This window comes from Macaca fascicularis, chromosome 10 (genome assembly GCF_037993035.2).
Source record: "Macaca fascicularis isolate 582-1 chromosome 10, T2T-MFA8v1.1".
Taxonomy (NCBI): domain Eukaryota; kingdom Metazoa; phylum Chordata; class Mammalia; order Primates; family Cercopithecidae; genus Macaca; species Macaca fascicularis.
Window position 1 is genome coordinate 97498625 of NC_088384.1, and position 26891 is coordinate 97525515.

Here is a 26891-nt window from a genome sequence, read left to right on the forward strand (position 1 = left end):
AAAAAAAAAAAAAAACAGGGCAGAAATGATGGATTACTTAAGAAGTGGGACTGGACAACTGGCTAACAATTTGGAAAAAAGTTAGATTTCTACCTTAAACCCAAATAAACTGCAGATGGCTTAAAGATTTGAATGCTAGAAGGTAAACCATAAAAGAATCCGAAAACTTACACAACTTTAGGATAGGGGACAACTTCCTAAGAAGACATCATATGAACAGACTGACAGATTTCACGACATGATAATGGGAGGCTTCTTTCCATCAAAACGTAATAAAATAAGGTCAAACTGTGAAAAAAAATGACAGACAATATTTAACAGAGGATCAAGCATTTTAATATAGAAAAAGCTCTTACAAGAATTCCTGCCTCATAATTGTTTTCCCTAAGCCAAGAATGGAGGGGAATTTGACCACAGTGAAATCAGGGTTTCTAAGGGCAGGAGGAAGGTAGGAGGGGAAGGGCTGCACAGAGTTTTCAGGTTGGGGGTGGACAGCTCAGGGGGACAGCTCCAGGGTCAGGGTTGGGTGACCTCCACGTGGCAGGGGTTCCCCACTCTCCCTGGCATTCACAGTCTTATCTGGTGCCAGTCACTTCCTCAGCCAGCCTGGCCTCCCCGCCTGGGACATTTAACATTTTGCCATCTTCCTCACACATCAGGCACTTCCCTGTTTCCATGACTTTTGCAAATGCTGGTCCTTCTGCTTGGCTCACTCTCTTTCATCTCTACCTGAAAAAAATCCAACTGCTCCTTCAAGGCTCAGCTCAAATATCCCCTGTTCTGCAAAACTGTCTTTAATCCATCTGCCCCCAAGGAACTCCCCTTGGGCTCCTATGGCAACTGCCCATCAGTCTGTTCGGCACTTACTACACTGCATTGTCATTTTCTGCTCACTGGCTCACTCTAGACAGGGGGCTCCGGGGACCCCTTTCCCCCTCTCCATATCTGGCAAAGAGCAAGTGTTCAATTAAAATTTCATGAACAAACGCATCGAACTGTGAGTGACAGACCAGGGCAATTGAACCGACACTAATTGAGCTTCAGGTTCAGTCCATCTCTTTTATATTTTTTGAGACAGGGTCTCGCTCAGTCACTCAGGCTTGAGTGCAGTGGCATGATCACGGCTCACTACAGCCTTGAACTCCTGGGCTCAAGCAATCTTCCCACCTCAGCCTCCTAAGTAGCTGAGACTACAGGTGTGTGCCACTGTGCCTGGCTAATTTTTTATTTTTTGTAGAGATGGGGCCTTGCTATGTTGTTAAGGCTGATCTCAAGCTCCTGGCCTCAAGAGATCCTCCTGCCTCAGCCTCCCAAAGTAATGGGATTATAGGCATGAGTTGCTGTGCATGGCTGATTTATTTCCTAAAACAGTATGCTTTTATTTAAAATAAGGGCAAGTTATTTAACGATGATGCAATTAAGAGAAATAATTATGTATAATTCAATTATGATGTAATAACTATCATAATTGCATCATAGTTGAAAGATACCAAGTTATAGTAAGATCAGAAGGCACGCTAAGGGACATTGGTACGTGAAATCACTTGAACTATTTTATTTTATTATTTTTTTTGAGACAGAGTCTCACTCTGTTGCCCAGGCTGGAGTGCAGTGGCCGGATCTCAGCTCACTGCAAGCTCCGCCTCCCGGGTTCACACTATTCTCCTGCCTCAGCCTCCTGAGTAGCTGGGATTACAGGCACCCGCCACCTCGCCCGGCTAGTGATTTTTTTTTTTGTGGATTTTTTAGTAGAGACGGGGTTTCACCGTATTAGCCAGGATGGTCTCGATCTCCTGACCTCGTGATCTGCCCATCTCGGCCTCCCAGAGTGCTGGGATTACAGGCTTGAGCTGCTGCGCCCGGCCACAATTGAACTATTGAAAGCTGCTGTCAGACTCCACAGTGGCTTTCATTGTTTATTTATTTATATTTTTAATTTTTTTTTGAGACGGAGTCTCGCTCTGTCGCTCAGGTTGGATGGAGTGCAGTGGTGCGATCTCGGCTCACTGCAAGCTCCGCCTCCTGGGTTCACACCATTCTCCTGCCTCAGCCTTCCAAGTAGCTGGGACTACAGGCGCCCGCCACCATGCCTGGCTCATTTTTTGTATTTTTAGTGGAGATGGGGTTTCACCATGTTATCCAGGATGGTCTCCATCTCCTGACCTCGTGATCCACCTATCTTGGCCTCCCAAAGTGCTGGGATTACAGGCGTGAACCACTGCACCTTGGCCCAATTTTTTAAAACTTTATAAACGAAAGAGGTTTAACTGACTCATAGTCCTGCATGACTGGGCAGGCCTTACAATCACGGTGGAAGGCAAAGAGAAGCAAGGCACATCTTACATGAGGGCAGGAGGTGGCAGGGCAGAGAGAAAGAGAGAGAGAGAGCGCGCGAGAGCGAGAGAGAGAGAGAGAGAGAGAGCGCGCCGCAATGGCTTTCAATAGTTCAAGTGCATTCCCACCAGGCGCATTCCTGCCCTTGAGATTCCCAGCATCAGCCAGGAGCGCCTCAGTGGGAGAAAGAGCTGTGACAGTGATGATAGTGACATTCCAAAGTTTTGTGGCAACATGAAGGAGGGGGTGTGTCTGCGCTTGCACCGTGGCTGCAGCCCTCGGGCCGATGTGGAGAATGTGTGAGGCTAGAGGCTCCCGCAGCATGGGGCATAGGGAGCCTGAATGTAAGCCCCAGGCGGGAAGTTTTGCCTATTTGCCCACCGTGGAATCTCCAGCATCTAGAAGAGCATAGTAGGCCCTTGGTAAATATCTGTTGAATGGAAGGACTGAAATTAGTTCTGGAAGTGTCTGGAGGGGGTTTACGTTACCTCTGAAGGGCCTCCAAAGCTAAATCCTTTTCCTGAGTTAGAAAAACAGGGCTGTTCTCACTGAGGTTTTGGTCTTCAGAGTGTGATGAGGAGTGCAGAGGGGCACGGGGCAGCTTCAGGGACATGGCCGGGACCACAGGGGGTGAGAAAAGGGCACAAGGGAGGAAGGGCGCTCCCAAGATGGCAGTCCCTAGAGATCAGGCCTGGGTCTTGCTTTCCTCCCTGGGGCCAGCGCAGCAGGAGAGGGTGCTGGGCAGGGGTGCTGGGGGCTGAGAGGACCAACCCAGCTTCACCAGGCCCAGAAGAGAAGGTATACACAGGGAGAAGGCAGCTGTATGCAGTGGGCTCAATAAAGAGGATTTAGGCTTGGTGTGGTGGGTCATGCCTATAATCCCAGTGCTTTGGGAGGCCAAGCTGGGAGGATGGCTTGAGGCCAGGAGTTTAAGACCAGCCTGGGCAACACAGCAAGACCCCATCTCTATGATACATGTTTTGAAAAATGAGCCAGGCGAGTGGTGCACACCCGCAGTTCTAGTTACTTGGGAGGCTCAGAGAGGATCACCTGAGCCCGGGAGTTCAAGGTTACAGCAAGCACTCCAGCCTGGGTGATGGAATGAGAAATGAAACCCTGTCTCTAAATAAATAAATGAATAAATAAAAAGATCTGCCTCTGTATAACGGGAGTTTGAATTTAGGGCTCAAAAAGGTCAAGCACATTCTAAAAATCACTCAGAGAGTGACAAATCAGGATTCAATTTCACATCTTTCTAATTCCAGAGCCTGACTTTTTTTTCACTCTGCTAAAAAAAAGTGAGGTCACAGGCACATGGCAGGCATGGAGCCCCGGGTGAGCCAGGTCTCAGTCTGGGTCAGTGTAGCACCAGGGCTAGGGTCAGAACCACAGTCGTTCTGGAGACAGGGCCAAACTAGGGTTAGAGGTCAGGGTGGCCAGGCCTGAGAACAACAAGCTTTCTGGGCTTTTTGCCATCAGCCAGACACAGTGTCCTGGGATTGGTGGCAGGGCCTGCTGGAGCCCCCAGCTCCCTCTTTCCATCCCCCATCTAGGGCCTGGCCTGACCTTCTTCCCCAGGGCAAGGAACTGGCCTGGCTTTTATCCTGGAGGAGGTTGCAGCTGCTCCTGCAGCCCTGGTGCCAGCAGACAAAGGCGCTTTCTTTCCTAGCACAAGGTCTTGATTGCATGTTGCCCTGGATCCAAAAGTTCCTATGGAGGAAGCGGTTCCCTCCCAGGGTGTGTGTGTGTGTGTGTGTGTGTGTGTGTGTGTGTGCATGCACATGTGTGCTGGGTTTCAGGGAGTTGGGTTGTCAGGGAGTGCAAGCTCTCTCCCAGCCTCCTGCGTTTAGCCTGGCATTGCTCAATCTGCATCCTTTGTGTACATCTCTAAGTGTCTATGCATGTGTGTGTACGTGGTGGTGTGTGATTGTACGTGTGAGCATGTTTGTGCATGTCCCTGCAGCTGCAGGTGTGACTACCTAGTATGTACTTGTGCATATTTCTGTACACATCAGCACATGCTTCTACACAGTCACAAGTCTGTGTATCTTTGTGACTTGTGTCTGTGCCCACATGCGTTTGGGGGTGTATGCGTATGTTTCATGTGTGTGTCTACATGAGACACCTGGTACCAGGTCCCTACCTCTGCTGCCTCTGGCCGTGCCTCCCCACACCCCTTGCTGCTGTGTGGGGGCTCTGCAGTATGCAGGTCCTTCTAAAATAGCCCCCTTTCTTCTTCCCAACCCCCGGCCCCGCCTCTGCATTTGTTTGGGAACAACCTGGCCTCTTTCGGCTCTGGGAGGGAGACAGGTTTGTACAGCTTGGCTTGGCCCATACACTTTCCAAAAGCTCTCTGGCTCCCAGCCAAACTCTTTATAAAAAGGCTCATGGGGAATAGCTTAACAGGAAGGTGGGAACTCTGCCTGGGGGGCTCAGGAACCCTGCTCCAAGCCCCAAGATTAAATGGGAGCATCAGTCAGCTGAGCTTCAGCCAGAGAGGGCCCTGCAGCCTGAAGCCGAACTTGGTTAACGGATCCTTCACCCCCAAAGATGGGGACACAGCATCTCAGGGTCTCATGTCCAGGGTGGCAGAGCTGGGAGGGGTCCCAGGGCTCAGGCAGCTCAACTCCCCATGGGCACACAGGAGAGAGAGGCCCAGAGGGATGCCCCAGGCCAGGCAGAAGCTGAGCCCCTTCCTGGCATCCTGCAGCCCCAGGCCCTGGTGACCCTGCCATGGATAACCCTGGGTCTGCCTCTTCTGCAGGGAGGTGGGTGCCACTGCCAGACTTCAGAGTAGCAGGCTCTGAGCCTGGCTGGCCCTTTTGCTCAAGGTCTCCTGAGTCCATATCACAAAGTCAGTGTTTGAGCACAGGGTTGGTTTACCCAGCACCTGCCTTACTTGGGGTTCTGGGGACCTCAAGCTGTTTCTCCTAGTCCCACTGAGGCACAAGGGAGGGGCTTTCTGTACTGCTGTCTCCCCTGTTGGGGCTCAACCCGGTCTTTTTTTTTTTTTTTTTCCTTTGAGACCCAGTCTCGCTCTATTGCCCAGGCTAGAATGCAGTGGTGTGATCCCGACTCACTGGAACCTCCACCTCCCGGGTTCAAGCGATTCTCCTGCATCAGCCTCCTGAGTAGCTGGGATTACAGGCGCACGCCACTATGCCTGGCTAATTTTTGTATTTTTAGTAGAGACAGGGCTTCACCATGTTGGCCAGGCTGGTCTCGAACTCCTAACCTCAAGAGATCTACCCACCTCGGCCTCCCAAAGTGTTGGGATTACAGGTGTGAGCCACTGTACCTAGCCTCTATTGGGTCTTAAGCGTGCCTTAGGGTGAAGATGGGAGGGCAGTCCAATGGGTAAGAACCTATCCCACGTGGATGCTCAGGGCACAGGTGGCAGCCCCCTCACTGGTTCGTCACAGGAGACACAGGGGCTACTGCTGGAGATGCCACAGTCATGTGGGAGGGGCAGGCTGGTGGGGCACCTGAGGAAGAGGAGCCCGGAAGCCTGGTTCCAAACATGGCTCCAGGGGCCTCCTGGGTGCTGGAAACAGACGAGACACCCTCAAAGAGGATGGTTCCTTCAGTCCATCCCCACTGACCCCCGCCAACCACCCCTCTCTTCTTCCCTTCAGGAACCCTTTTCCTGGCGGGAGGGATGGCAGCTGGGAAGCTTTGCTCTTATCTGTCATGTGCCCAAGCCAGGCACCGAAACTCAAAAGCCAGGCAGAGAATCTTTTTTTGTCTGCTTCCCATTGTCATATCTCGTCCCTGAGAAACACTCATGGACCAGTCCAGCTTGAAAGGGAGTCAGAGAACACAAGAAACAACCAGGAACTCCAAAGAAAAGTCAGGTTTTCAAGAACATTGTGCCACCCCACTTGACTGTGCAGAGCAAGTACCTCTTTGGACAGAGGTTTTATGTCTTTGAACTCTTGTTCCTTACAGAAGCTGGGAGTGGTTGGACTCATGGGGTGGGGGTGGTAGAACCCGACCCCTTGTCCTTGGGCCTGTTTTGGGGGGTGCTGGGTTGTGCAGTGGGAGTGGAGTTGGTGGGGGCTCTGAATCTTCCTCCCACACTCAGTCTAGGGATGGGAGCTGCCTCTCTGTTCCCTCATGGGATGCTAATTATCCTCAACTTGTCTGGGGGAAGAAAGGAAGTAGCTGCAGGGGCTTAGCCAGGAGGAACACCTGCTCCCCTGCCCCACCGCCCTCCAGCTCTCCCTCCCTCCCTCCTTCCCTCTCTCTCAGATGCACACCAACACTAGGAGTATCCTTATATACGTATGTACTGCTTCTTGACAGGGAAATTTGACAAGGGACTGGGGTGAGGGTAGGAGTGTCCTCTACCTGGGGAGGCCCAAGGGGGGTTGGGGGCTTTCCTCAGCCTTGTACAATCCGCCGCCCCACCCCCAGCCCCTGCCCAAGGCACTCACCAGGCTTTGGCCTCCGGGCTCTTTGCCGGTCTGGAAAGTCTGGGATCTGTGAATGGAAAAGCCTGGGTCAGAGCTGGAGTGGGGAGTGGGTGGGAGTTGGGAGCTGTGTCTACAGAGTTTAGAGTTTTCTTGGTCTGAGCCAGGAAACAGTCTAAACACCCAGCAGTGCTGAGTCCTTGCCTGCCCTGTGCAGCATGGACCTTCCTTGGCCCGGCTCTCCTGACCCACACAGGCTTTGGGAGTCCCTGAGGATTTTCAAAGAGCCTCAAGGTGCTGCATACAGAGAAAAGTGAGGCCAAGTTGTCATCCTGAGGGGGAACAGGCACACACGGCCAGCAGGGGCCTGATGGTGGATGAGACCAGGGGGACGTGGCAAAGCTGCTTCAGTCTGGCCACAGCACCGTGTCGACCTGGACTCTTGAGCCTGTCCTAGTGTCCTGCTTCTGAGAGCCAGCTGGACATCTCAGTGGGGAACAGGACAGTCACTCTCGAGGCAGGAGGATCGCTTGAGCCCAGGAGTTCGAGGCTGCAGCGAGCTGTGATCACACCACTGCACTCCAGCCTGGGTGACAGAGGGAGACCTTGTCTCAAAAAAACAAAAACAACCAAAAAAGGCTCCGTGTGAAGAGGGGAAGGGGACAGGGCAGCTCCAGTGTTTCCTCCAAAGTGAAAGTATCCCCTCGGGTTTGGAGGCTGGCCCTCAAGAAGCATGCCCAAAGCCGAGGGCTTCTTGGAAGCATTTTATCTCAAAAGTAGACATGAATCTTATATTCCACTATGTGATTCACTTTTATACAAAACCATGTTTGCGTTAATATGAAATATACATACATATATATGTATTTTTTGGGATGGAGTCTCGCTCTGTTGCCCAGGCTGGAGTGCAATGGTGCTATCTCGGGTCACTACAACCTCTGCCTCCTGGGTTCAAGTAATTCTCCTGCTTCAGCCTCCCAAGTAGCTGGGATTATAGGCACCTACCAACACACCTGGCTAATTTTTGTATTTTTAGCAGAGGTGGGCTTTTGCCATGTTGGCCAGGCTGGTCTCAAACTACTGACCTCAGGTGATCCACCCGCCTTGGCCTCCCAAAGGGCTGGGATTACAGGCGTGAGCCACTGCGCCTGGCCATATGAAATACTTTTAATGAGTTTTTGCATTGAATCTATGAATAAAATTGATGTTGCAGGATGGGGATCGACAAACGTTTTCTGCAAAGGATCAGACAGTATAATAAATATTTTAGACTTTGCAGGCTGTGTGGTCTCTGTGACTACTGCTGTCATAGCCCAAAAGCAGCTTTGAGTATAGCTGTGTTCAATAAAACTTTATTTACGGCCACTGGAATTTGGATTTGGGATTTTTTTTTTTGAGACGGAGTCTCGCTCTTTTGCCCAGGCTGGAGAGCAGTGGCGCGATCTCGGCTCGCTGCAAGCTCCGCCTCCTGGGTTCACGCCATTCTCCTGCCTCAGCCTCCCGATTAGCCTCCTGCCACCATGCCTGGCTAATCTTTTGTATTTTTAGTAGAGACAGGGTTTCACAGTGTTAGCCAGGATGGTCTCGATCTCCTGACCTCGTGGTCCGCCCGTCTCGGCCTCCCAAAGTGCTGGGATTACAGGCATGAGGGGATCATTTTTATGGTCATGAAATATTTCCCTTTGATTGTCCAATTATTTATAAATGTGAGTCCTGGTTCTTGGCTTGTGGGCCGTAGCTCTGACTCCACCCCGGGAAGAAAGTGTGTTGGGCCTGTGGCTCCACATGCAAAGCCAATGCCTGTGAAAGAACACTAGATTTTGGAATCAGACCCATCTCTAAATTCTTGTTCTTCCTCATGAGTTGTGCCACTGAAGGCAGGTGACAACCCACCTGAACCTGGTCCTCCTGGAGAACATGTTTTGGAATGAGCTCACAGAAGGCCTGCACAGTGGCCTGCAGAGTAGGTATTGACTAAGCAGTGCTGTGGCCACCTTTAGTGGTGCACGTGGCTGAGCTTCCCTGGGTAGGAGGAAGGTCATGGCCAGCGTATGGGTGGGTGAGATGTGCCTCTTCCCCTCCCTGGTCAGCTCCCCCATCCTTTTCCCCAGGCCATTCTAGCCGAACAGTTGTCCTACCCCCTGCCATCCTTCTTTCCACCTTCCAAGATTGGACACTGCTTCTCACGGGGCTCCTTGGCCCTGGGCTGGTGAGTCCAAGCACTTAGACACTCCCAGCTCAGAGGCCTCCCAACACCAGCACAGCAGGGATGGGAAGGAAAAACTGAGGCTAACTGCCTCCCCACTGGCCTCAGGGATGGTAGCTGCAGCCCAAGGGCAGCAAGGGCCAGAGCAACCTCTCTCCCCTTGCTCATCATTTGCGCTTAGTGCTATTTTATGAAGCTGCACTCTAGAGGGATGGCCTGCTCCAAGCCTCAGACTAAAGATGCCCATCCTGGCTCCCCTCCTGCTCAGTTTACAGTTCTGGGTTTACTCCTTCTGAGTCCCCGAAGCCCAGCCCTGACATTTTCCAGCTGGATGATTGGGCAAGTTACTTAGCTTCTTTAGGCCTGGGCCTGTTTCCTTGTATGTATGAGGACAACCTCATAGGGTTATTGTGGGGATTAAGAATTTGGCCATAACATACATAGAACAAATCCTACTCACAGGAAGTGCCTAGTAAATAGCACACTATTGCTACTAAGTAAGGTTACCAGATAAAATACAGGATGTCTGGTTAAATTTGAGTTCCAGATAAACTGTTTTTTAGGCTGGGGGTGGTGGCTCATGCCTGTAATCCCAGCGCTTTGGGAGGCTGAGGTGGGAGGATTGCTTGAGGCCAGGAGTTTGAGACCAGCTAGGGCAACATATCAAGATCCCATCTCTACAAAAGATAAAAAATTAGCTGGGCATGGTGGCTCATGCCTGTGGTCCCAGCTACTCCAGAGGCTGAGGAGGGGGCATCACTTAAGCCTGGGAGTTTTGAGGTTGCATTTTGTTTTTTAGAGACAGGGTCTGGCTCTGCTGGCCAGGCTGAAGTGTAGTGTTGTGATCACAGCTTCCTGCAGCCTCAACCTCCTGGACTCAAGCGATCCTCCCACCTCAGCCTCCTGAGTAGCAAGGACAATAGGCACACACTATCATGCCTGGCTAAGTTTTCAAAATATTTTTTGTAGAGATGAGGACTCCTTATGTTGCCCAGGCTCAAACTCCTGGATTCAAGTGATCCTCCCCGCTCAGCCTCCAAAGTGCTGGAATTACATGGTGGGCCACCGCACTCAGCCAAAAATATTTAAATAAATTTAAAAAGGGAAAATTTAAAAAAGTGCATATACCAAATACTGTATGGGATACACTTACTCTAAAAAATGTTTACATGGAATTAAAATTTAACTGGGTGTTAACTTTCCCTCCTAAAGCTGGCATTCCTACACTGAGGAAGGCTCCACAAACCCATGAACCTTCCTGTTCCCCAGCCCCAAAACAGTCCCCACATCCCTCTAGTCCACCCAGCACAACGGGCTCATGCAGAAAACCCTTCTTTCCTGTGGGCAGGACAGAAAGCTGGTTTCCCGCAGTGCTCTGAACCCAATCCCAGATCCACTCTGTACTTGCCTTGGGACTTGGAACAAGCTCTTCCTTGCCCCTTCCTTATCCTACTTTTCCAGTGAGACTGGTAAATTCTCTTGCTGGCTATCCAGAAGGAGTAAAAGACCTATGACTCAAAAGAATCAGCAGTATTAAGAATCTGATTGATTGGGCCAGTGGCTCACGCCTGTCATCCCAGCACTTCGGGAGGCCGAGGCGGGCGGATCACCTGACGTTGGGGATTTGAGATCAGCCTGACCAACATGGAGAAACCCTGTCTCTACTAAAAATACAAAATTAGCCGGGTGTGATGGTGGGTGCCTGTAATCCCAACTACTCAGGAGGCTGAGGCAGGAAAATCGCTTGAACCCAGGAGGCAGAGGTTGCAGTGAGCCGAGATTGCACCATCGCACTGGGCAACAAGAGCGAAACGCTGTCTCAAAAAAACAAAAATAAACAAAGACTGATCATTTCAATGAACCCCATCAACAGCCCTATTAGTGCAAATTATCATTATCCCCATTTTACAGATGAGGAAACAGACTTGGAGAAGGGTGTTCCAAGTGGCTGTTCCTCCCCCACAACTGGCTCTCATTCTAGTTCTTCCCATTGTCCTCCAAGGCTTGGGCTGAGCCAGAACTCAAACCCCAAGGCCGTCTAGGAGGCACCAACTTGTCGCAGCCATGCTCAGACTCCATGTCCAAATCGACCTCATAAAACAACTTCCCAGAAGCAGCCAGCATTGAACTCACCCTTTCCCCTATTCCCTACTTCATCCCACAGATACCTTGTTGAGTTAGGATTATGAAAGTGGCCACAATGTCCGCCACTAGGCAGCCAAGATCCCAATTACTGGGCTGGGTGAACTCTACTTCTGACCTAAGAAAGAAATCCTGTGGTTTCCAGAAGAGGCAAATGAACAATACTTCTTACAAGAGGCCATTTAAGCAATTTGGTGTAAATGAATCTAGCATCGAGTTTTCCAGAGGGTGTGACACTTATTTGAGTGTTCTGTTTTTCCTAGTGCCAATTTTTCTGAGTGTAATTTCTTCACTCAGTTTTGGTTTCTGAGATAGAGGCCCCAGACTGTTACCACGAAAGGCAAAATTAGGGTGCCGTCTCCCCAGCTGGTGGGACTGCGGGGTCTAGCCCAGCTCTGCTGTTCAGGATTGACAAGGTAGCTTTGGCAGTCTCTCTGCTAGTTTTCAGGAGGCAAATTCGATGTTGGCATCCCTCTACCCAGTGCCCAAGATGCAGTGAGGACAAATGAGGTCACTAATGGCAAACACACACCAACAGTAGTCCAGTGTGCTGAACCAACTATTCCTATTCTGCCCTTGTACAAGGTAGTATTTCCTGGGACAGGGTTTTAGGTAAAAAATGAAACCAAGACCCTTTACTACTTCTTCTGTTTAAGTTGTTATGAGGGCTCCCTATGTCTTGATTAGAGGCCTGTAACACCTAAGGCCTTACTGTAACAATGCCCATCCATGCTCCAGGCCATTCATGCACGCATCTGGTGGTGTTTAGTTGGGAGCCAACAAGATGAGGCTGGGTCAGTCTCTTGCTCAGCCTTCAAAGAGGCTGTGGCACTTTCCTGCCAGCCTCATTGGTAACTTCTGACTCACCCCTTTTGGGGTTGAGACACCAGGCTCAGGAGCACAGAGTTCTGAAAAACCTTGAGAATTTCAGCTACCCTGGTGGTCCTGTGTTTTATGAACCTACTCTAACCCACTCAAGTCTAGTTCCCCCATACATTGCAGGTGTGTGATTGAGATGGGACTCTCGGTATGGAGCTTAAGAAGTGGCGCTGGGGATGTACCAGCTGAGAGCGTTCAGGCCTCGAGTCTGTGGAGCAGGATGCTGTGCTGCCAACTCTTTCTTTTTTTCTTGAGATGGAACCTCACTGTTGCCCAGGCTGGAGTGCAGTGGCACGATCTCGGCTCACTGCAATCTCTGCCTCCCAGGTTTAAGTGATTCTCCTGCCTCAGCTTAACGAGTAGCTGGGATTACAGGTGCCCGCCACCATGCCCAGTTAATTTTTGTATTTTCAGTAGAGACGGAGTTTCACCATGTTGGCCAGGCTGGTCTCAAACTCCTGATCTTAAGTGATCCGCCTACCTTGGCCTCCCAAAGTGCTGGGATTATAGGCGTGAGCCACCTCGCCCACCCCCGACTCCCTTCTAGGGCATGTTTTAACCAGGTGTTCTGGTCAGTTGGTTGAGAGACAGGCCAAGTCAACCCTCATGATGAATATTCAACAAGTCCTCCATAGGGTGCCCAGCATGGATCGGACACCTTGGAAAGACAGTGGGCATACCATGCACTCATAAATGCCCCAGGCAGCAAGAGACACCCAAGTGCCACTGAATTCCTCAAATACAAATGTGACTTTTAAACTTTTTTTTTGTTTTTAAATCCAGGATCAAGACCACAATTTATTATGTAAGACATGGGGTGAAGAATGATCAAGAAAAGTTATGGCTGTGAGTGACATGGAATTAGATGAAAAGGCTCAAGTTTGCTGAAGAGTTTAAATTTGGCTTTTGCTCTTGGAAACGTCAAAATAATCATAAGAAGCACTTGTGCCTTACAGAGCAAATAATCCACAGAGTGTCATTTTCATTTTGCAAACAGGGTCACAACAGCAGTCAAATAGAAGCCTAAACACCCAGAGAGTTAACATACAGATTCGATAAGGTATAACAAGGGATTGAGCATGCTGGTGGGTTTTTAAGTCAGATCCACATTGAACCCTGTGACCTACTGGAGGTTATAAGTGGAACCCGGGGAAAGCAGCTTTTCCATACAAAACAACAACAACACAACGACAACAAAGAAAACCAGACTCTGCTGGATGTCTATAATACTCATTTGCAGTAAGGCTTTCAAGATACAGGAATTTTTATAGCATTTGTATTTTAAGGATTTAGGGCAAATACATTTTTTTTTTCTACTTGATAAAAAGAAAATTAGTACTTAAAAGGTTCAAAAATATATTGATTGAGTTATTTTTTTTACATAAATAAATTATATTGATTTTTAGGATTTAACAGCTGAAAAAACCCTTTCTGCTTCCACTGGAGGCAAAACTGAACAAAATGTTAGTTAAATAGAGAGAGCAGCATTTCTAAGAAATCTGTGGTCAGCATTATAGACCATCTATGCTACAAGGATGTCATTAAATAGGATTTGTTCAATTACTGGATTCTTCTGTGATTGGTTATAGAATTTCTGGTTTATATCAGATTCATAAAACTGGGACTCCACTTTTTGAAGATACATCTGATTGACATTTTCAATCATGATTTAACAGACTTCTTTGAGATGCTCATTTTAACATTTACATAATTTATAATCCCAAATGTATAAAAGACAATGACAAAAGCATCATAAATAAATAATGCAAAATGAAATAGTTATGTCAAACTTTTGGACCTTCTGATAAATTAGCAAAACTGTAACAGAAAAAGTAAAAAATACAGTAAATTGTGACAACGAAAAGTGAAACTGGTACTAGTAACACTTGCAACATTTCCAAGGGTCCTGCGCAGCCCTGCGCCCCCAGAGTACTGAACCATGAGCTTACTTCAAGTCTTAGAGTGTGAACTACCTGTGAAGAGTGAGACCATTAGAAGGGATGTTAACACGAAGGCGAAAGGACATGGGGAAGTGCTGCTTAGGCAGGTTCTTTCTCAGTTCCTAAACAAGGAGAAGCTGAGGAAGAGAAAATAATGTTGACTTGCAACATAGTTTCGATTAACTGATAATTTGGGATTTGGGTCCAACTGTAAGATATAAACAGAATGGAGAAATTAATGGAGAAGTAACTTTTCACAGCTGTATTATAAAGGATGGCACACATCTGACAGCCTCAGACATTCCTGATCAAAGGACCTACTAGCAAGTGTCAAAGTGTTGGGCAACTGTCTTGCAGGCTCCAGAAAGAGCCTTATTGGTGAAGGAAAGCCTCAAGTGAAAATCCATTCGGTCCTGGTGCTCTTTAAACACAGAGAGGCAAATTAATGGCTAAGAAATCTGTAAGCGAACCAGGTGGGAGCAGAGCGCCAGCTGTGTGTGTGTGAAGCAACGTGGAGCTCTACGGACTGCGGGTCCTGGCCCCACCCCCGTCGCCAGCAATAACTCATGGTGGGTAAAGCTTTTTTGCAGCGAGAGGCATCTTTTCACTGGGGAGAGGGATGTATAGAAAATAATGCCTAGTCAGTCAGTATTTCTTCTCGCTGCAGGTGTCTGAAAAACCATGAAGGGGGAAATTATATTACTACCAGTAAGGTTTTTGTTTTTTATAAAGAAATGAATATATGTATTTTCAACCATTAGTTATATGCTTCTGTCTATACTACTCACTTAAGAATCATGATAAAATAGGGAATTATTTTAACTAAAAAATATGCACCAGCACTTCCTTTTTCTGTGCTTTTTGGTTCCCTGTGACATTCCTCCTGTGCAACCCAGCTCATAGAAAAAGAGCTCCTCTTTGTCTCTGTTCTTCAGCCCTTCAATGGTAAATCCCTAGACAGCTTTCTTTTGCCATTTTTCCTCCTCGAGTGAGTGGGAAACTTGGAAGAGAAGGGGGTGGGCGCGTCACCAAGTACTGTATTAGCTACGATTGCTGGAATGAACGGGATGAACAGAATGCGAATTCTGTGCCTCCTAGACTAGGTAGACAACACTTATCTAATGGAGTGGTGAGACCCTGCAACTATTAACATCTGTTACCATAGTTCTCAGACAGGAAATCAGGTAGGTCATCTTACTTATGGAAACACAGGTTCTTATGGAGGTGAAGTGAGGGAAGTAACAAACCTTTATGGGATAAGAAACTTACAAGTCACAATAATTTCTTAAATGAAAAAAGTTCTAATTGGTGTCGTCGTTGGAGTCTTTGGGTGCCCCCTCCCCAGCCTGTGCCACATGTTCTCTCTCTGCAGGCAAAAGGGCACTGGGTTCGGCACAGTTCTCATCACTGCTGGGCTCCCTTTCGCAGCTGGGAGCAGGCTCTGGGTGGGAGTTGGGGTTGTCCCCCTTTGTCTTCTTCTTCTTCCTCTTTTGGCTCTCCAGGCCTACTATTTCCGAGTGTCTGGCCTGCTGCATGGCTGGCAGAGCCATGCCCATACCAGGGGAGAGGAACATGGACGGGTAAATGAGTCCAGGAGATACTCCGGGGATGAGAAATGGGTTAAAAGCCACAGGACTACTAGTAGTTATTGCAGGTTCAGACTGATCAGAAAATGGACCTGGACCAGGCTTATCCTCAGCTAAAGTGTCTGTTTTCACATCATGGCTACTCGGCTTGTCTCTCGCAGTCTTTTCAGTCACTGCCGTACCACTTTTCGTTGTGCTTGACAGAGACGCCGGAGCAGTGGAAGTGCAGGTGGTTGCCATGGGTGGACTGAGGAGTCCCCCAACACCAAACATCTGGGGCACAGCAGCCATGCCCGGCAGCATCATGGGCAGCATGCTCAGGGTACTTTTGACCTCTTCACCCGTTGGCATCGTGGCAAAGCCAGCTGGAAACCCCACCAGCCCGGTGAGGGGGATGCCTGGCATATTTCTCATGTTCTGAAGTCCTACCAGGTCCATCCCAGCAATCAGTCCATTCATGAACAGCGGCCCCATTCCAGAGGGAGAGTCTGCCACAATGGAAGGAGCCTTCAGGAGCTCGCTCCGAGGCCGCCTCCCCCTCCTGCGGGGGCCCGTATCTCGAAGAACAGGCTCACCCAGGGTGTGATTGAACTTGTTTTCTGGAAGAAACCCCTGGAAAAACAACGAAACACAAAGTGCTGAGGCAACAGGATGGCAGGTGGTCAGCTGAGGGTGACGACCAGGGCTCTGCACTGGCCTGGCCTGTCTCCAGCTGCACGAAGGGTTCCCAGGAAAAGGAGCACCTCCCGCCTACTTGTGCAGCTCTCCGGCCTGACTGTACCTGACAGGCTTCTCCCTCAGCAGCTGACAGCATTTTGTGGCATGGGCACAAGTAGGGCACCTGTCACTGCCCAGTGGTAATTCCAACATGCTGACTGGCAAAAGTGGCATCCAGCCTGTGAGAAGCTGGCAGAAGAGAGTGGGGAGCTGGAGAAAGCACTAAAAGTGCCCTGGTTCTCGGTGAGACTATTGTGGCTGAGACCCCTTCACCAGATCCCAACGCTTGCCTTCCTCCTGACACAGGTTTTCACTGAAGCAACAAAGAATATGTAAGACAGGGTTTTGAAGCCAGACAGACCCGAGTTTAAATCCTGACGGCAACCTCCTAGCTGTGGGACTCAAGACATGTCAGTTAGCCTCTGAGTTTAAGTAAAAAAGGACAATGGCAGCTATCTTTAGAGTTGCTGAAAGTGACGGGTTTAACACATTACCTGATCCATAGGAAGCAGTGCTTGCTAATGGCACATTATTTATTTATTGTGTGTATGCCCCACCCCTCTCTGAATACAATGGGATGTGTATATGCTTGTTGAAGAAATGAAGGACTTCTTGAACATTGTTGGGGAAACTGCCACTAAAATAAGTCATGTTCTCCCTAAGGGAGACCATCTATTTTTTCTCTATTTGGAGGTTCGCTCTCCAATTTTCTTAATTAGCAGAGAGCTCTGCAGTAAAGCACTTCTGCTCCATGTGGACCACACTGTGACAGGACCAGGGCCCTCAACACGGGTAATCTGGCACCTGCACTGGACATTCCCATAACCCATCAGGACGGCTGAGCTGCACAGAATCACAGGGGAGGCAGCACGTGGAGAGGGAGGCGCAGGCTGCGGCCCCACCCTTCTTCTTGAGAGTGGAGCTCAGGAGCTCTGCAGGGCAGAGAGGATGCAGCCAGGAACCTGGTCCCTGGAGCGTAAACAAACCACTGCAATTACAATGGATCTTTCTCTGAATTTATAATCCCTAGAGAGAGACAGAATTTCTTCCCCACAGATGGGGAGCGATTTCTTTCAGGACTTAGTGCCGCAGGCCCTGCGCCCCTGGAGAACTGCATGCCTTTCTCTCTTTTGATTGCCCTCCACACCTCACTGCTATCAGCTAGTTTATCAAGTAGTACATGCCCATGGTATGAAAAAAGGTGAACTGTACTTGTGCAGTTGAGCAGTCTCAGAGTTTCCTCACGCAGAGGAGGTGTACAGTGTGAGGACAAAGCCCTCCCCTGCTGGCACCTCCCTGACTGCCTGGGCATCATCTTCTTACGGTTCCTGCTACAAAGGCAGTGCTGTTTTACCCCCTTCCCTTTGATTACAGCAATGGTGAAGCAACATGTTCACAGTGGCCTCAATGGATCTTGTCACACTGGATTCCACTGAGGTCAATGATCACCATCAAGGCTGGAATGTGGAGCCTACGGAGCAGCATGAGGCAGGAGAGCTCAACAGTGAGGGGTGAGGCCTCTGGGCTGCTGAGGCAACTCCTTGGGCTGCGCCTGCGGCCTTTCCAGGATTCTCCTTTGGAATACCTTCCCTTCCACTAGAGTCTGCAGAGTCGGGGGTGGTGATGTGACAAGCAGCAGCTGAGGCTCCATCAGCCCACAGCCTCCTTGTCTGTGGGAATCAGAGGCAGGGATCTGGCTGTACCTCTCAATGGGGCACACTCTTGGGGCGAGAAAGGAGGTGCAGGTCTCACCAAGAGACACCAGAATGACCGAAAAAACCCCACAGAACATAGAGAAAGAAGCCAGGGAAGCTGAGGATATCTCTGGGCTGAGACTTGCCACCAGGCCTGAGGGCAGTTAAGAAATCTATTTACAATCTGCCTAAGGGCACCTACTTTTAACTTTAATTCGGCAGCCCTGGCATTTCCCATTTTTTTCACTGCCTCTCTTCTCCATAAACTATGAAAGAAGCAAATCCTTGGAAGACCCACCAGATTTTTATTTAAGGGGCAGCTGTAACCTTAGTTGGTGGCACTGGTTTCAGGTTCTCATGGGCTGTAAGGACACATGTGTGTGGTGGGCCCCAAATGAGCAGCAGCTGGACTGTGTTGGTTCCCACGGCAGTGGGCACTCAGCAGCGAGGGGAACGGCTGTCGGAGGCAGCAGGGAAGGTGGTGGTGATAAGAGGATGAGCAGCAGAAGAGTGCGAGACGCCATGAGGAAGCACTGATCACGTGTCAGGCACTGTACGGAGGGCTCCAGCAGCGTCTCAACCAATCAGTGAATCAGCCCTGTGGAGTCAGTACTATCATCATGCCTGCTTTACAGAGAATTTAGAGATTCATAGGTGTGTGAAAACGTGCATATCTGAATGTTTCTGAGTCCCCAGAAATATTTTTTGAACTCCTACACCTGTCCTTCAGTTTCCCAAGAATATATATAAAACCCCAGTTCATCATAGACAAAAAAGCTTTATGATGGCAACTTTAAGAAAGTTCTTCTCAAAAAGCCTTGGTTTGCATCACAGGGCTGGAAGAAATCCCTGAAACTGTTATTAGTCCCCTTCGTTTTCACAAGTGGGGGTGGGGGTGGGGGTGGGCAGGGTACAGTGGGTCAGGGACATAGCAGGTGAGAACACAGGCCCTGTGGTTCCCAGCCCAGGCCTCTTTCCACAGCACACCACACCCTCTCTTCTTCCCAGCATGACCTGCCACTTGCAATGTGCTCGGCTGGCAACTGCCCCTCTGGCTCTAGGGAGGATCACTGGGGAAGCAATTCCTGGCTGGTTCCTATTTCTAAAGAGAGACAGTAGGACTTGATGGATCGGGGCCAGGCTAAAAGGATAATTTCTCACCAGTCTGTCTTGAGCTCATCAATGCAAATCGCCTCATTCTGGGCCAGCCACTCTGTCTACACAGCAGTCTCAGGCCCTTGCTGGCATGGCACCACAGCCCAGGGTGCTTCAGCCAGGGTAACCACAACTTGACCACACACCTTTCCAAGCCCTCTTCCTGTAGCCTACCCACAACCGAGAGGCAGAGAAAGATGCTGGGGAGTGTCTTTCCTGTACATCCACAAATGTGCCCTCATAACTCTCCAGCGAGAGGGGCATATTCCATCTCAGAACTCTGTTAGGAAGAAAACAAGCCCAGCACTAGATGAATGGTGCCTCCTTCTTATTTTCAAGGAATCTGCTATAAATCAGGTCTTCTTTAACATGCTTTGAGACCCTCCTCAGGGTATCTAGGACCAGTCTATGCCCCAAAGGACCTTTCGCCACCTTGGCCTTGGCCCAGTAAGTGCAAATAGCACTCTCAGGATATGGGATGTCAAAAGCATCCTTTCCCTGCCCTTGCTGAGAATCATGGTTGTAGACAGAATGGTGGGTCCTTTCAGAAATGAGAACTTGCTTAGAAGGCACAAGCTGATCTTTCTTCCCCTCTAGATGTGGAGAATAGCAGCAGAAAGGCCCCGAGGATAAAGAGAACGCTCTTCATTTGCAGCAGAACAAGAGTGCTGGCAAAGGAAGTCAGCTTTAACCACGACCTGTGGAGGAGTCACCCCAGCCACCAGCTGCTGCCCACCCCAGTCAGGTGCCCCTCCCAGCAGTGCGGCGACCACACACAGCGGCCAGGCGGGCTTTGGCAGCTCTCCCTCCCGGTAATTATACCCTGGGAGCAAACCTGCTTCCCCTTCCAGGAAAGGCCTGCGGAGGGGGCAAAGAGAACAAGGAAAAGGAGCTTCCTTATGTTCAAGCACACTGGAGGCAAATCTGCTTTCTATCTAATTGCATAGGCATCCAGCACAAGAACATCCTCATCAATGCATGGTAGCATTACTCCAACTCTAAAACTTAACTCTGGGTGGAGTTAAAAGAAGGTGGTGACTGGAGCTTCCTTTCTTCTCCGAAGGTTAGTACATTCATCCAACAAATACGTGGTGGGTGAAAAGAGACCTAACAACGAAATGCGATGTGTGGCTCTTCATTTAAAAATCCTAAAACCAAACCAGAACACAACAGAAACCAGCTCTAAAGACATTTTTAGGATAAGTGGTGGAATCTGAATATAGACTAGATAACAGGTATTATTAATATGTACATGTAATAATAGCAATAATTATGCAGGAAAATGTTCTTTATGAGATGCATGCTAAAGTATTTAGGGGTGATATGTCATGTCTGCAACTTACTGTCAAATGGCCCAGCAAAACCCCAAAACTATACACATATAGGTAAAACCAATATATACATATGTAACTTACATATATAAACTATATTAAGTATATGTGTGTGTATACATATATTTAATGAGTAACCACTAGGTACTGGGCATTAAAAATTGAATCCCACAACCTTCCATGCAGCCTGTGCTATGATAATTCTGTGGACACCACCCATCCAAACCACAGTGCATACGGCAGAAGGGCCATGTGAGCTCGAAGGAAGGGAGGAGGAATTCCTTGTGAGATTTAAATCTATTTCTAAAAAGAGGGGTAGGGTTTCTGCTGTAAATGTTTGTGTCCCTTCAGATTCCTATGTTGAAATCCTGTGCCCCAAGGTGATGGTAATAGGATGCAGGGGGTTTAGGGTGGTGATCAGGTCATAGGGGCTGAGCCTTTATGAATGGAATTAGTGACATTATTATTATTTTTTTGAGACGGAGTCTCGCTCTGTCACCCAGGCTGGACTGCAGTGGCCAGATCTCAGCTCACTGCAAGCTCTGCCTCCTGGGTTTACGCCATTCTCCTGCCACAGCCTCCTGAGTAGCTGGGACTACAGGCGCCCACCACCTCGCCCGGCTAGTTTTTTGTATTTTTTAGTAGAGACGGGGTTTCACCATGTTAGCCAGGATGGTCTTGATCTCCTGACCTTGTGATCTGCCCGTCTCGGCCTCCCAAAGTGCTGGGATTACAGGCTTGAGCCACCGCGCCCGGCCAGTAACCTTATGAGAGCTGGCTGTCCCTTCCTCCATGAGAGGGCACAGTGAGAAGACATCTGTCTGGATGATGTGGTATGGGGCCTCACCAGACACCCAATCTGCCAGTGCCTTGACCTGTCAGTACCTTGACCTTGGACATTTGCGTCTCCAGAACTGTGAGAAATAAATTTCTGTTGCTTATAAGCCCCCCAGTATTGTGTTATGGTAGCCTGAATGGACTAAGTATCTATGGCAAAGAAAAAGAGTACAGTGCACCCTAGAAGGCCCTGTTCCAAGAGGAGCTGCAGGAGATACACGGGTGCCCCTGTTGGGAAGGCTGAGCTGCCTGAGGTCTTGTTCTTGCCTTACTGCAGGAAAAGGGCCTCCGAGGCAGGGAGTGTGTTTATTTAACAAAGGAGGCTCACACATCTCTGGGAAGAGGCTGGCTTGCAAGAACAGCTTAGAGATGGGTTTTCTGGCAAAGGGTCAGCATCTGTAGGGAGGGATGAACATTAGTTTCCAAGGAACATGAGGGAAACTGTTAGACATGGAGAAAGAAACAAGCAAGCCAAGGGGGAACTACGTGGCTCTTCCTGACACATCTCTAAAGCAAGAATTCAGAGACTACAACAAAGCAAGAATTGGAGGTCTTCCCTTGACAGCGTATCTGAGACACCGTGCGCCGAGACAAAAGAAGAAGGTGGGAGGCAGTGTGAAGGGGCGAGGGAAGACAGAGGGGACACAAACAAAGGTGAACCAACTCATACTGCTGCAGGTGAAAGAAAGTGGGGGGAGAATCCTAAGAAAAGGGTGGAAGGGACATTTTCTGAGACTAAAGCAAGAGGGGAAAAAAAGAGCAGCTTCTCCAATGTGACAAACTGTCTAGGGTCCAAGTCCCCCCTCAAAGGGGCTGTGGTAGCAGATGGAGATGAGCAATGGCCACTGGTGGGGCTACTAGACCAGCGGTAATCCAGGTGACAAACTCTGGAACAAGTTCCCTGAGAACATTAAATGCCAACCTCTTTCTGCACCAGGAGGAAATGACTAGGGTGGGCGGTCTTTTGGAGCTATAAAAAGAAATCACATTCAAGCAATCCCACCGAGAAGGGAATTCCTACTCCAGGAAAGATGTAGCTGGCAGAGTACTTAAGAGAAGGCATTCAGGAAAGCTTGAGTTTATGGAACAACCTGGGAAAGGCAATAGTCCCCACGAGGATCTTCAGAAGTTCCCTATTCGGGCAGAAAGTGCTTTTAGGAGGTTAAAAGCACATTTATATATAATTTGCCCAAGCTCAACACATTTTCAACTTGAAATGTTGTTACCGCCCCCTAGAGGTTATGACTTTTGCAGTCCAAATTTGTACTAATCTGTAAACTATAATTAACTCGGATTCGTTATACTAGAAGTATTCTGCAGAAGTCTTTGAAGTCCCTTCCAGTCTCATGATGCTATAATAGGAAAAGGGTAGTGCTTAGAGTCAGCTGTTTTTCATTGCCAGTGAGGCCGGACTAGGAAGAAATGTCTTAAACGGTAGCCATAAAAACCTAAATTAGGAAATGAAAACTTCCAATAATGAATTTTGTTCACTAACAAAGGTTTAAATTTCTTTCCCCTTGCAACTCTGCACACAGGAGAAACAAAACACAAACCCAAGCTTTGGCAATGGTTTAACAAACAATTCTGGAGGTAAGGGTTGAAAACAAATGACCACTGGGAGTCACAGAGTGCTCAAAAATGCCACAGCACCATTTCTTGCTGCTAATCAACTTCCTCTGCTGGCTTCTAGTCCTCTTGAAAGACGTCTCCCAGTGAACCCCTTCCCAGCTGGGGCTTTCTCTCAAGTGTATAAGGCATGGCTCAACCAGGATGCTCCTCCTGGCCCCACACTCACATGGCCTTCTTCCTTACCCTCAGTCCTGGCTCCTTGGGGACGGCAGGAACCCTCTCTTCCCCACTCAGAGAGCTGACATCTAATTTTCCAGGTTCTTTACAGCGTGGCCTCCTCTGCTTTGGTTTGTCTGAAAAATTCTAGGATGAAAACGGAGACCAACATTACAAAACTCGCTATCCCAGATTCTTCTGATGAGGCTGATGCCTTTCAACTGGTTTTGCTATTGTTCTCTTCAATGGCTGTCTGCACAGGAGCTGGCCAGGTTAAACTAAAGGAAATAGCTACCTGGCCTCACCTAGGCTTTCTCTCCTGAAGCACCAGTGTTCCTACAGTAAGCTGGAAAACAGGCTGTGTGGGCCCCCAGCCCTCCAGACTAGAACACATGAGCCAATTCACCAGGCTGCCAGGGCCCTGTTAATCCCTGGCCTTTTCCTCTTGATCGTTTCCTTGGATTCTCTCGTCACTGCTACTTGCCTGGCTGGTTTCACCTGTCTCTGGAGGGTGCGCATCTGTGAATGTGTTCTCCTCTTCTTGTGTGCTCTCTACATATGTACCTTAATAGTTAGGTGCATCCAGCACAAAGACGGTGGTGAGGTAGGTGAGCAAGTGAGAAGAGAAAAACCAAAAAAGACATCGTGCTCAAGAGTCCTCTCCCAAAAATGTCTAGTCTGAGGGACTTAGGACAAAGGCAGTAAGGTAATTTGAAGGGAATGTCCCAAAGCAGAGTAACCATAAAACTAAGGACAGTCCCCCAACCACCACAAATGGTAACGTATTAACTTGAAAAGAATACAAAGGAACATTTTCATAGGTGGCCAAGTTTATGCAACCTAAAGATTTCTCTATGAGCTTATGATACCGTGTGGCAATGTTTGTGGGGACGGGGGACAAGTTCTGTCCTCTTAGGATTTTGCATGTCTACTTTTTGGCATAGTATTTGGAGATGGGCTATCATTTCTATTACTGGAGAATTTAATCAAAATTTAAACTTAAAAACAAAAGTCCTTTAACATGATGTTGTCAGCTGACAGATTTCTCCCAAATAGCTCCCAACTTTCTGGTTTCCCTCAGCATGCTTTCATCAAAAATAGCAACAAGTCAGCAGGAAGCAAACAGCGATCTCAGGCAGCACCAACAAACACTTACTGCCCCGAAGCCGGGAACTTCTAAGGAGTAGTCAGCCTGCTGCCTCAGCCAATCAAGCAGACTCTTGCTGGGAATGGCTTTCTCGGCTTGGCTGCTGGCTGCCGTGGCTGGCTCGGGAGCCGAGGTGGCAGGCCCTGGCCCCTCAGGGTGTGTGGTGCTCAAGGTGGCCTGCCCTGGGTCTTCATGGACTTCCTGGATGAAGGAAAAACGAGTATGTATAATCACGACAGAATGAAAATTAGTTTCTAAAAAAAGAAAACACGTAAGGTGTTATTTGAATCACTCCATCTATTTCCACCCTGATATTACTCAGCTGGGGCGCCTGAATTAGAACCCTACACATACCACTGACCCACGCACACATAAGCTCTTGCAAGTGATTTGGTGTTCCCTTCACCTGAGCGCTCCTCTCCCGCTCTTGTCCACTTGGTACACTTTAACTCCATCCTGACTGCCGGATTCAGTTTTCCTCCTCTGTCACCACTGCCCACTGTCCCAGGCAGCACTCACTGCTTCAGCTCCTGTCCCCACAGCACTCTGTCCCTAGCTCTCTCACGTAAAGAAAACGCCATACCACAATTTACTCACCCTCTATAGTTTGAATGCCTGTTTTACCTCTGTTTTACTAAAGCCTATAATAGGGTCTGTAACAATGTCAATGCTAAATAAGTGTTTGCATTAATAAATTAAAAAAATACTCTGAAGAGGGAAAATTTTTATTGGTCATTCCACTGGAATTCTATGATCATTATAGAGAAACTATGGTGTTGCACATCTAAAAAAGGTAACGAACTTCTTAAAAGCTTGCAGGATTGAGCAGGGAAAGGACGTGTCACTTCAGCTTCCCAAATTACTTTGGAAGTCTAAGAGGAAGACATAACCCAAGCAATACGGCTTAGCAGTAAAGTTCTCAGCCCCTAGAGAACAAGGTCCTTGGTTTGGTTTCCTGCTTTGTCACTTACTAGCTGGATAATCTGGGGGAAATTATTTAATGCTTTAAAGCCTTATTTTCCTCATCTATAAAATGGGAATAATAAGCCCATCTTCAGAGTGGTTGTGAGGAACAAACAAGATAATCATGTAAAGCCTTGAACATGGTAAGTAGTAGGCACTCAATAAGTACTAGCTATTACTATTCCTTTTAAAATAAGAAAACATAAAATGGATTCTCAAAATCCAGTAAATGGGAAAACCCAAAATACAACATTAAGCATCAAACAAAGCATAAAAGGGATCTCTCTTGGCCAGGTATACGGTTTCTGACCTTTTCTGTTGTTTGCAAATGATTTCCTTTGAGTTTGGAACAAACTGTCTTAGCATGATCTCCGTGAATCTTCAACCCTCCATGGTAGATGCTGTTGCCCCACTTTATAGAGGAGCAAAGTGAGGCTCAGTTGTAGCCCAATGTCACCCAGTAAGTCAAGCAGAAGAGCCAGGGTCACATTCAGGTAGCCTGACTCCTGTTCTTTCTCCCATACCCCAGTCTCGGAGAGCCTCACTACCCCGGAGAAAAGCCGCTGCACACTCAACCCTGCCATCTTGCTCTGCCGTGCCGTCAACAGTGGCTCTTCTGAAACCCTGGAGGAGCGGGGTTGTTCCTATTTGAAATGGCAAGACCTCCTGGCTCATTTCTCCAGGCTGTAAGCAGATTAAGCGCCATTAATGAGTTAGTAACTATCTAGTTCTACAGAGGATGGAGGGCATCTTATAATGAGAGGAAAGAAAGCAGGACAACTGAAATAGAGATAAAAGATCCACAAATTATTTTGTGTCTGAGGAAGAAGGATTTGTTTCTCAGTGTAGAAACGTGAATGTTTTTAATCTAATGACCTCGATACCCACCAAGATTCCTGCCTGAAGTGTTTGCTCCTTCAAAAAGATGAGGTCCATCCCTCCTTCAACATGTTTCCGCCTGCCTCTTCGCCTCCTCGTGGCCGCATCATCTCTTCTGAGGTTTCCATTGACAATCTGTCCGGTCACAGGATGGATCAGGCCAGCTTGCAGAATCCCAGACAAGTCCATGCCAAGGGCTCCCTGAAGTGAACTGATAGCCCCAATCTTAGGGGTGCTGGTGCTCACTGGGAAAGGGGATGTGGCTCCTGGGGACCCCTCTGATGAGCAGGAGAGGTCCATAGCTGACTCCCCATGCCAGCCATTGAGGATGATAGGGGTGTGCCCGTGGGTGGCAGAGAACTGCTCCAGGCCCCGAGCCTTTGCATCCCTCTCCACCTCAAACTCATAGGGGCGCCTGTGCTTTTGTTCATCCTTTGTGAATACTGGAGCTAAGAAGCTCTCCTGTGAACACACAAACAGCAAGAGAGGTCTGAATGCCACACAAGTGGCTGCACGCCAGCTCTTTCTCCAGGCCTGATTTCCCTAGGCCTCATATTATTTCCAATCATCTTTTTAGGAGTTCTTCTAACTCGGGCCTCCTCAAACCTGAACAGCTTGTTAAAATGCAGATTCTACTTCAGTGGGTCTGAGGTAGAGCCTAAGAGTCTGCTTTTTAAACAGATTTCCAGGTGCTGCTAAAGTTGCTAGTCCATGAACTACATTTGGTGTTGCAAGATGATAACTCAGGAATGCTCAACTTCAGCTGTGCATCAGAATCATCTGGGAAGTTTAAAACAACCCAGTAGCCAGGACACACTTCGGACTGATTAAATCAGAATCATTAGCTTGTCAAAGTCCCCAGCTGACTGCAATGTGCAGTTGAG

The 26891-nt window shown here is 48.5% G+C and overlaps 1 protein-coding gene and 1 long non-coding RNA gene across 13 annotated transcripts in view; both read right to left on the reverse strand.

Moving 5' to 3' along the window:
• Nucleotides 1-313: 313 nt before the first annotated feature.
• LOC135965651 (uncharacterized) lies at nucleotides 314-6818 on the reverse strand. Its single transcript, XR_010578671.1, has 2 exons — nucleotides 6771-6818; nucleotides 314-729 (listed from the first exon to the last, which is right to left on the reverse strand). It is a non-coding gene; the product is annotated as an uncharacterized lncRNA (long non-coding RNA).
• Nucleotides 6819-13184: 6366 nt separating this feature from the next.
• The window catches only part of CHD6 (chromodomain helicase DNA binding protein 6), a 211987-nt gene continuing 198280 nt past the window's right edge, over nucleotides 13185-26891 (reverse strand). For 10 of the 12 annotated variants that reach the window (XM_065523165.2, XM_074005359.1, XM_005569020.5 and 7 more), the window contains 4 exons: nucleotides 26017-26469; nucleotides 24175-24366; nucleotides 23046-23165; nucleotides 13185-16111 (listed from right to left, as the gene is read on the reverse strand). In XM_065523165.2, the coding sequence (XP_065379237.1) occupies nucleotides 15215-16111; nucleotides 23046-23165; nucleotides 24175-24366; nucleotides 26017-26469 (1662 nt within the window). In that variant the 3' untranslated portion in view covers nucleotides 13185-15214. Of the gene's footprint in view, nucleotides 16112-23045; nucleotides 23166-24174; nucleotides 24367-25438; nucleotides 25813-26016; nucleotides 26470-26891 lie in introns of those variants that run through there. The other 2 variants (XR_012419397.1, XM_045362977.3) reach the window with 2 other exon arrangements.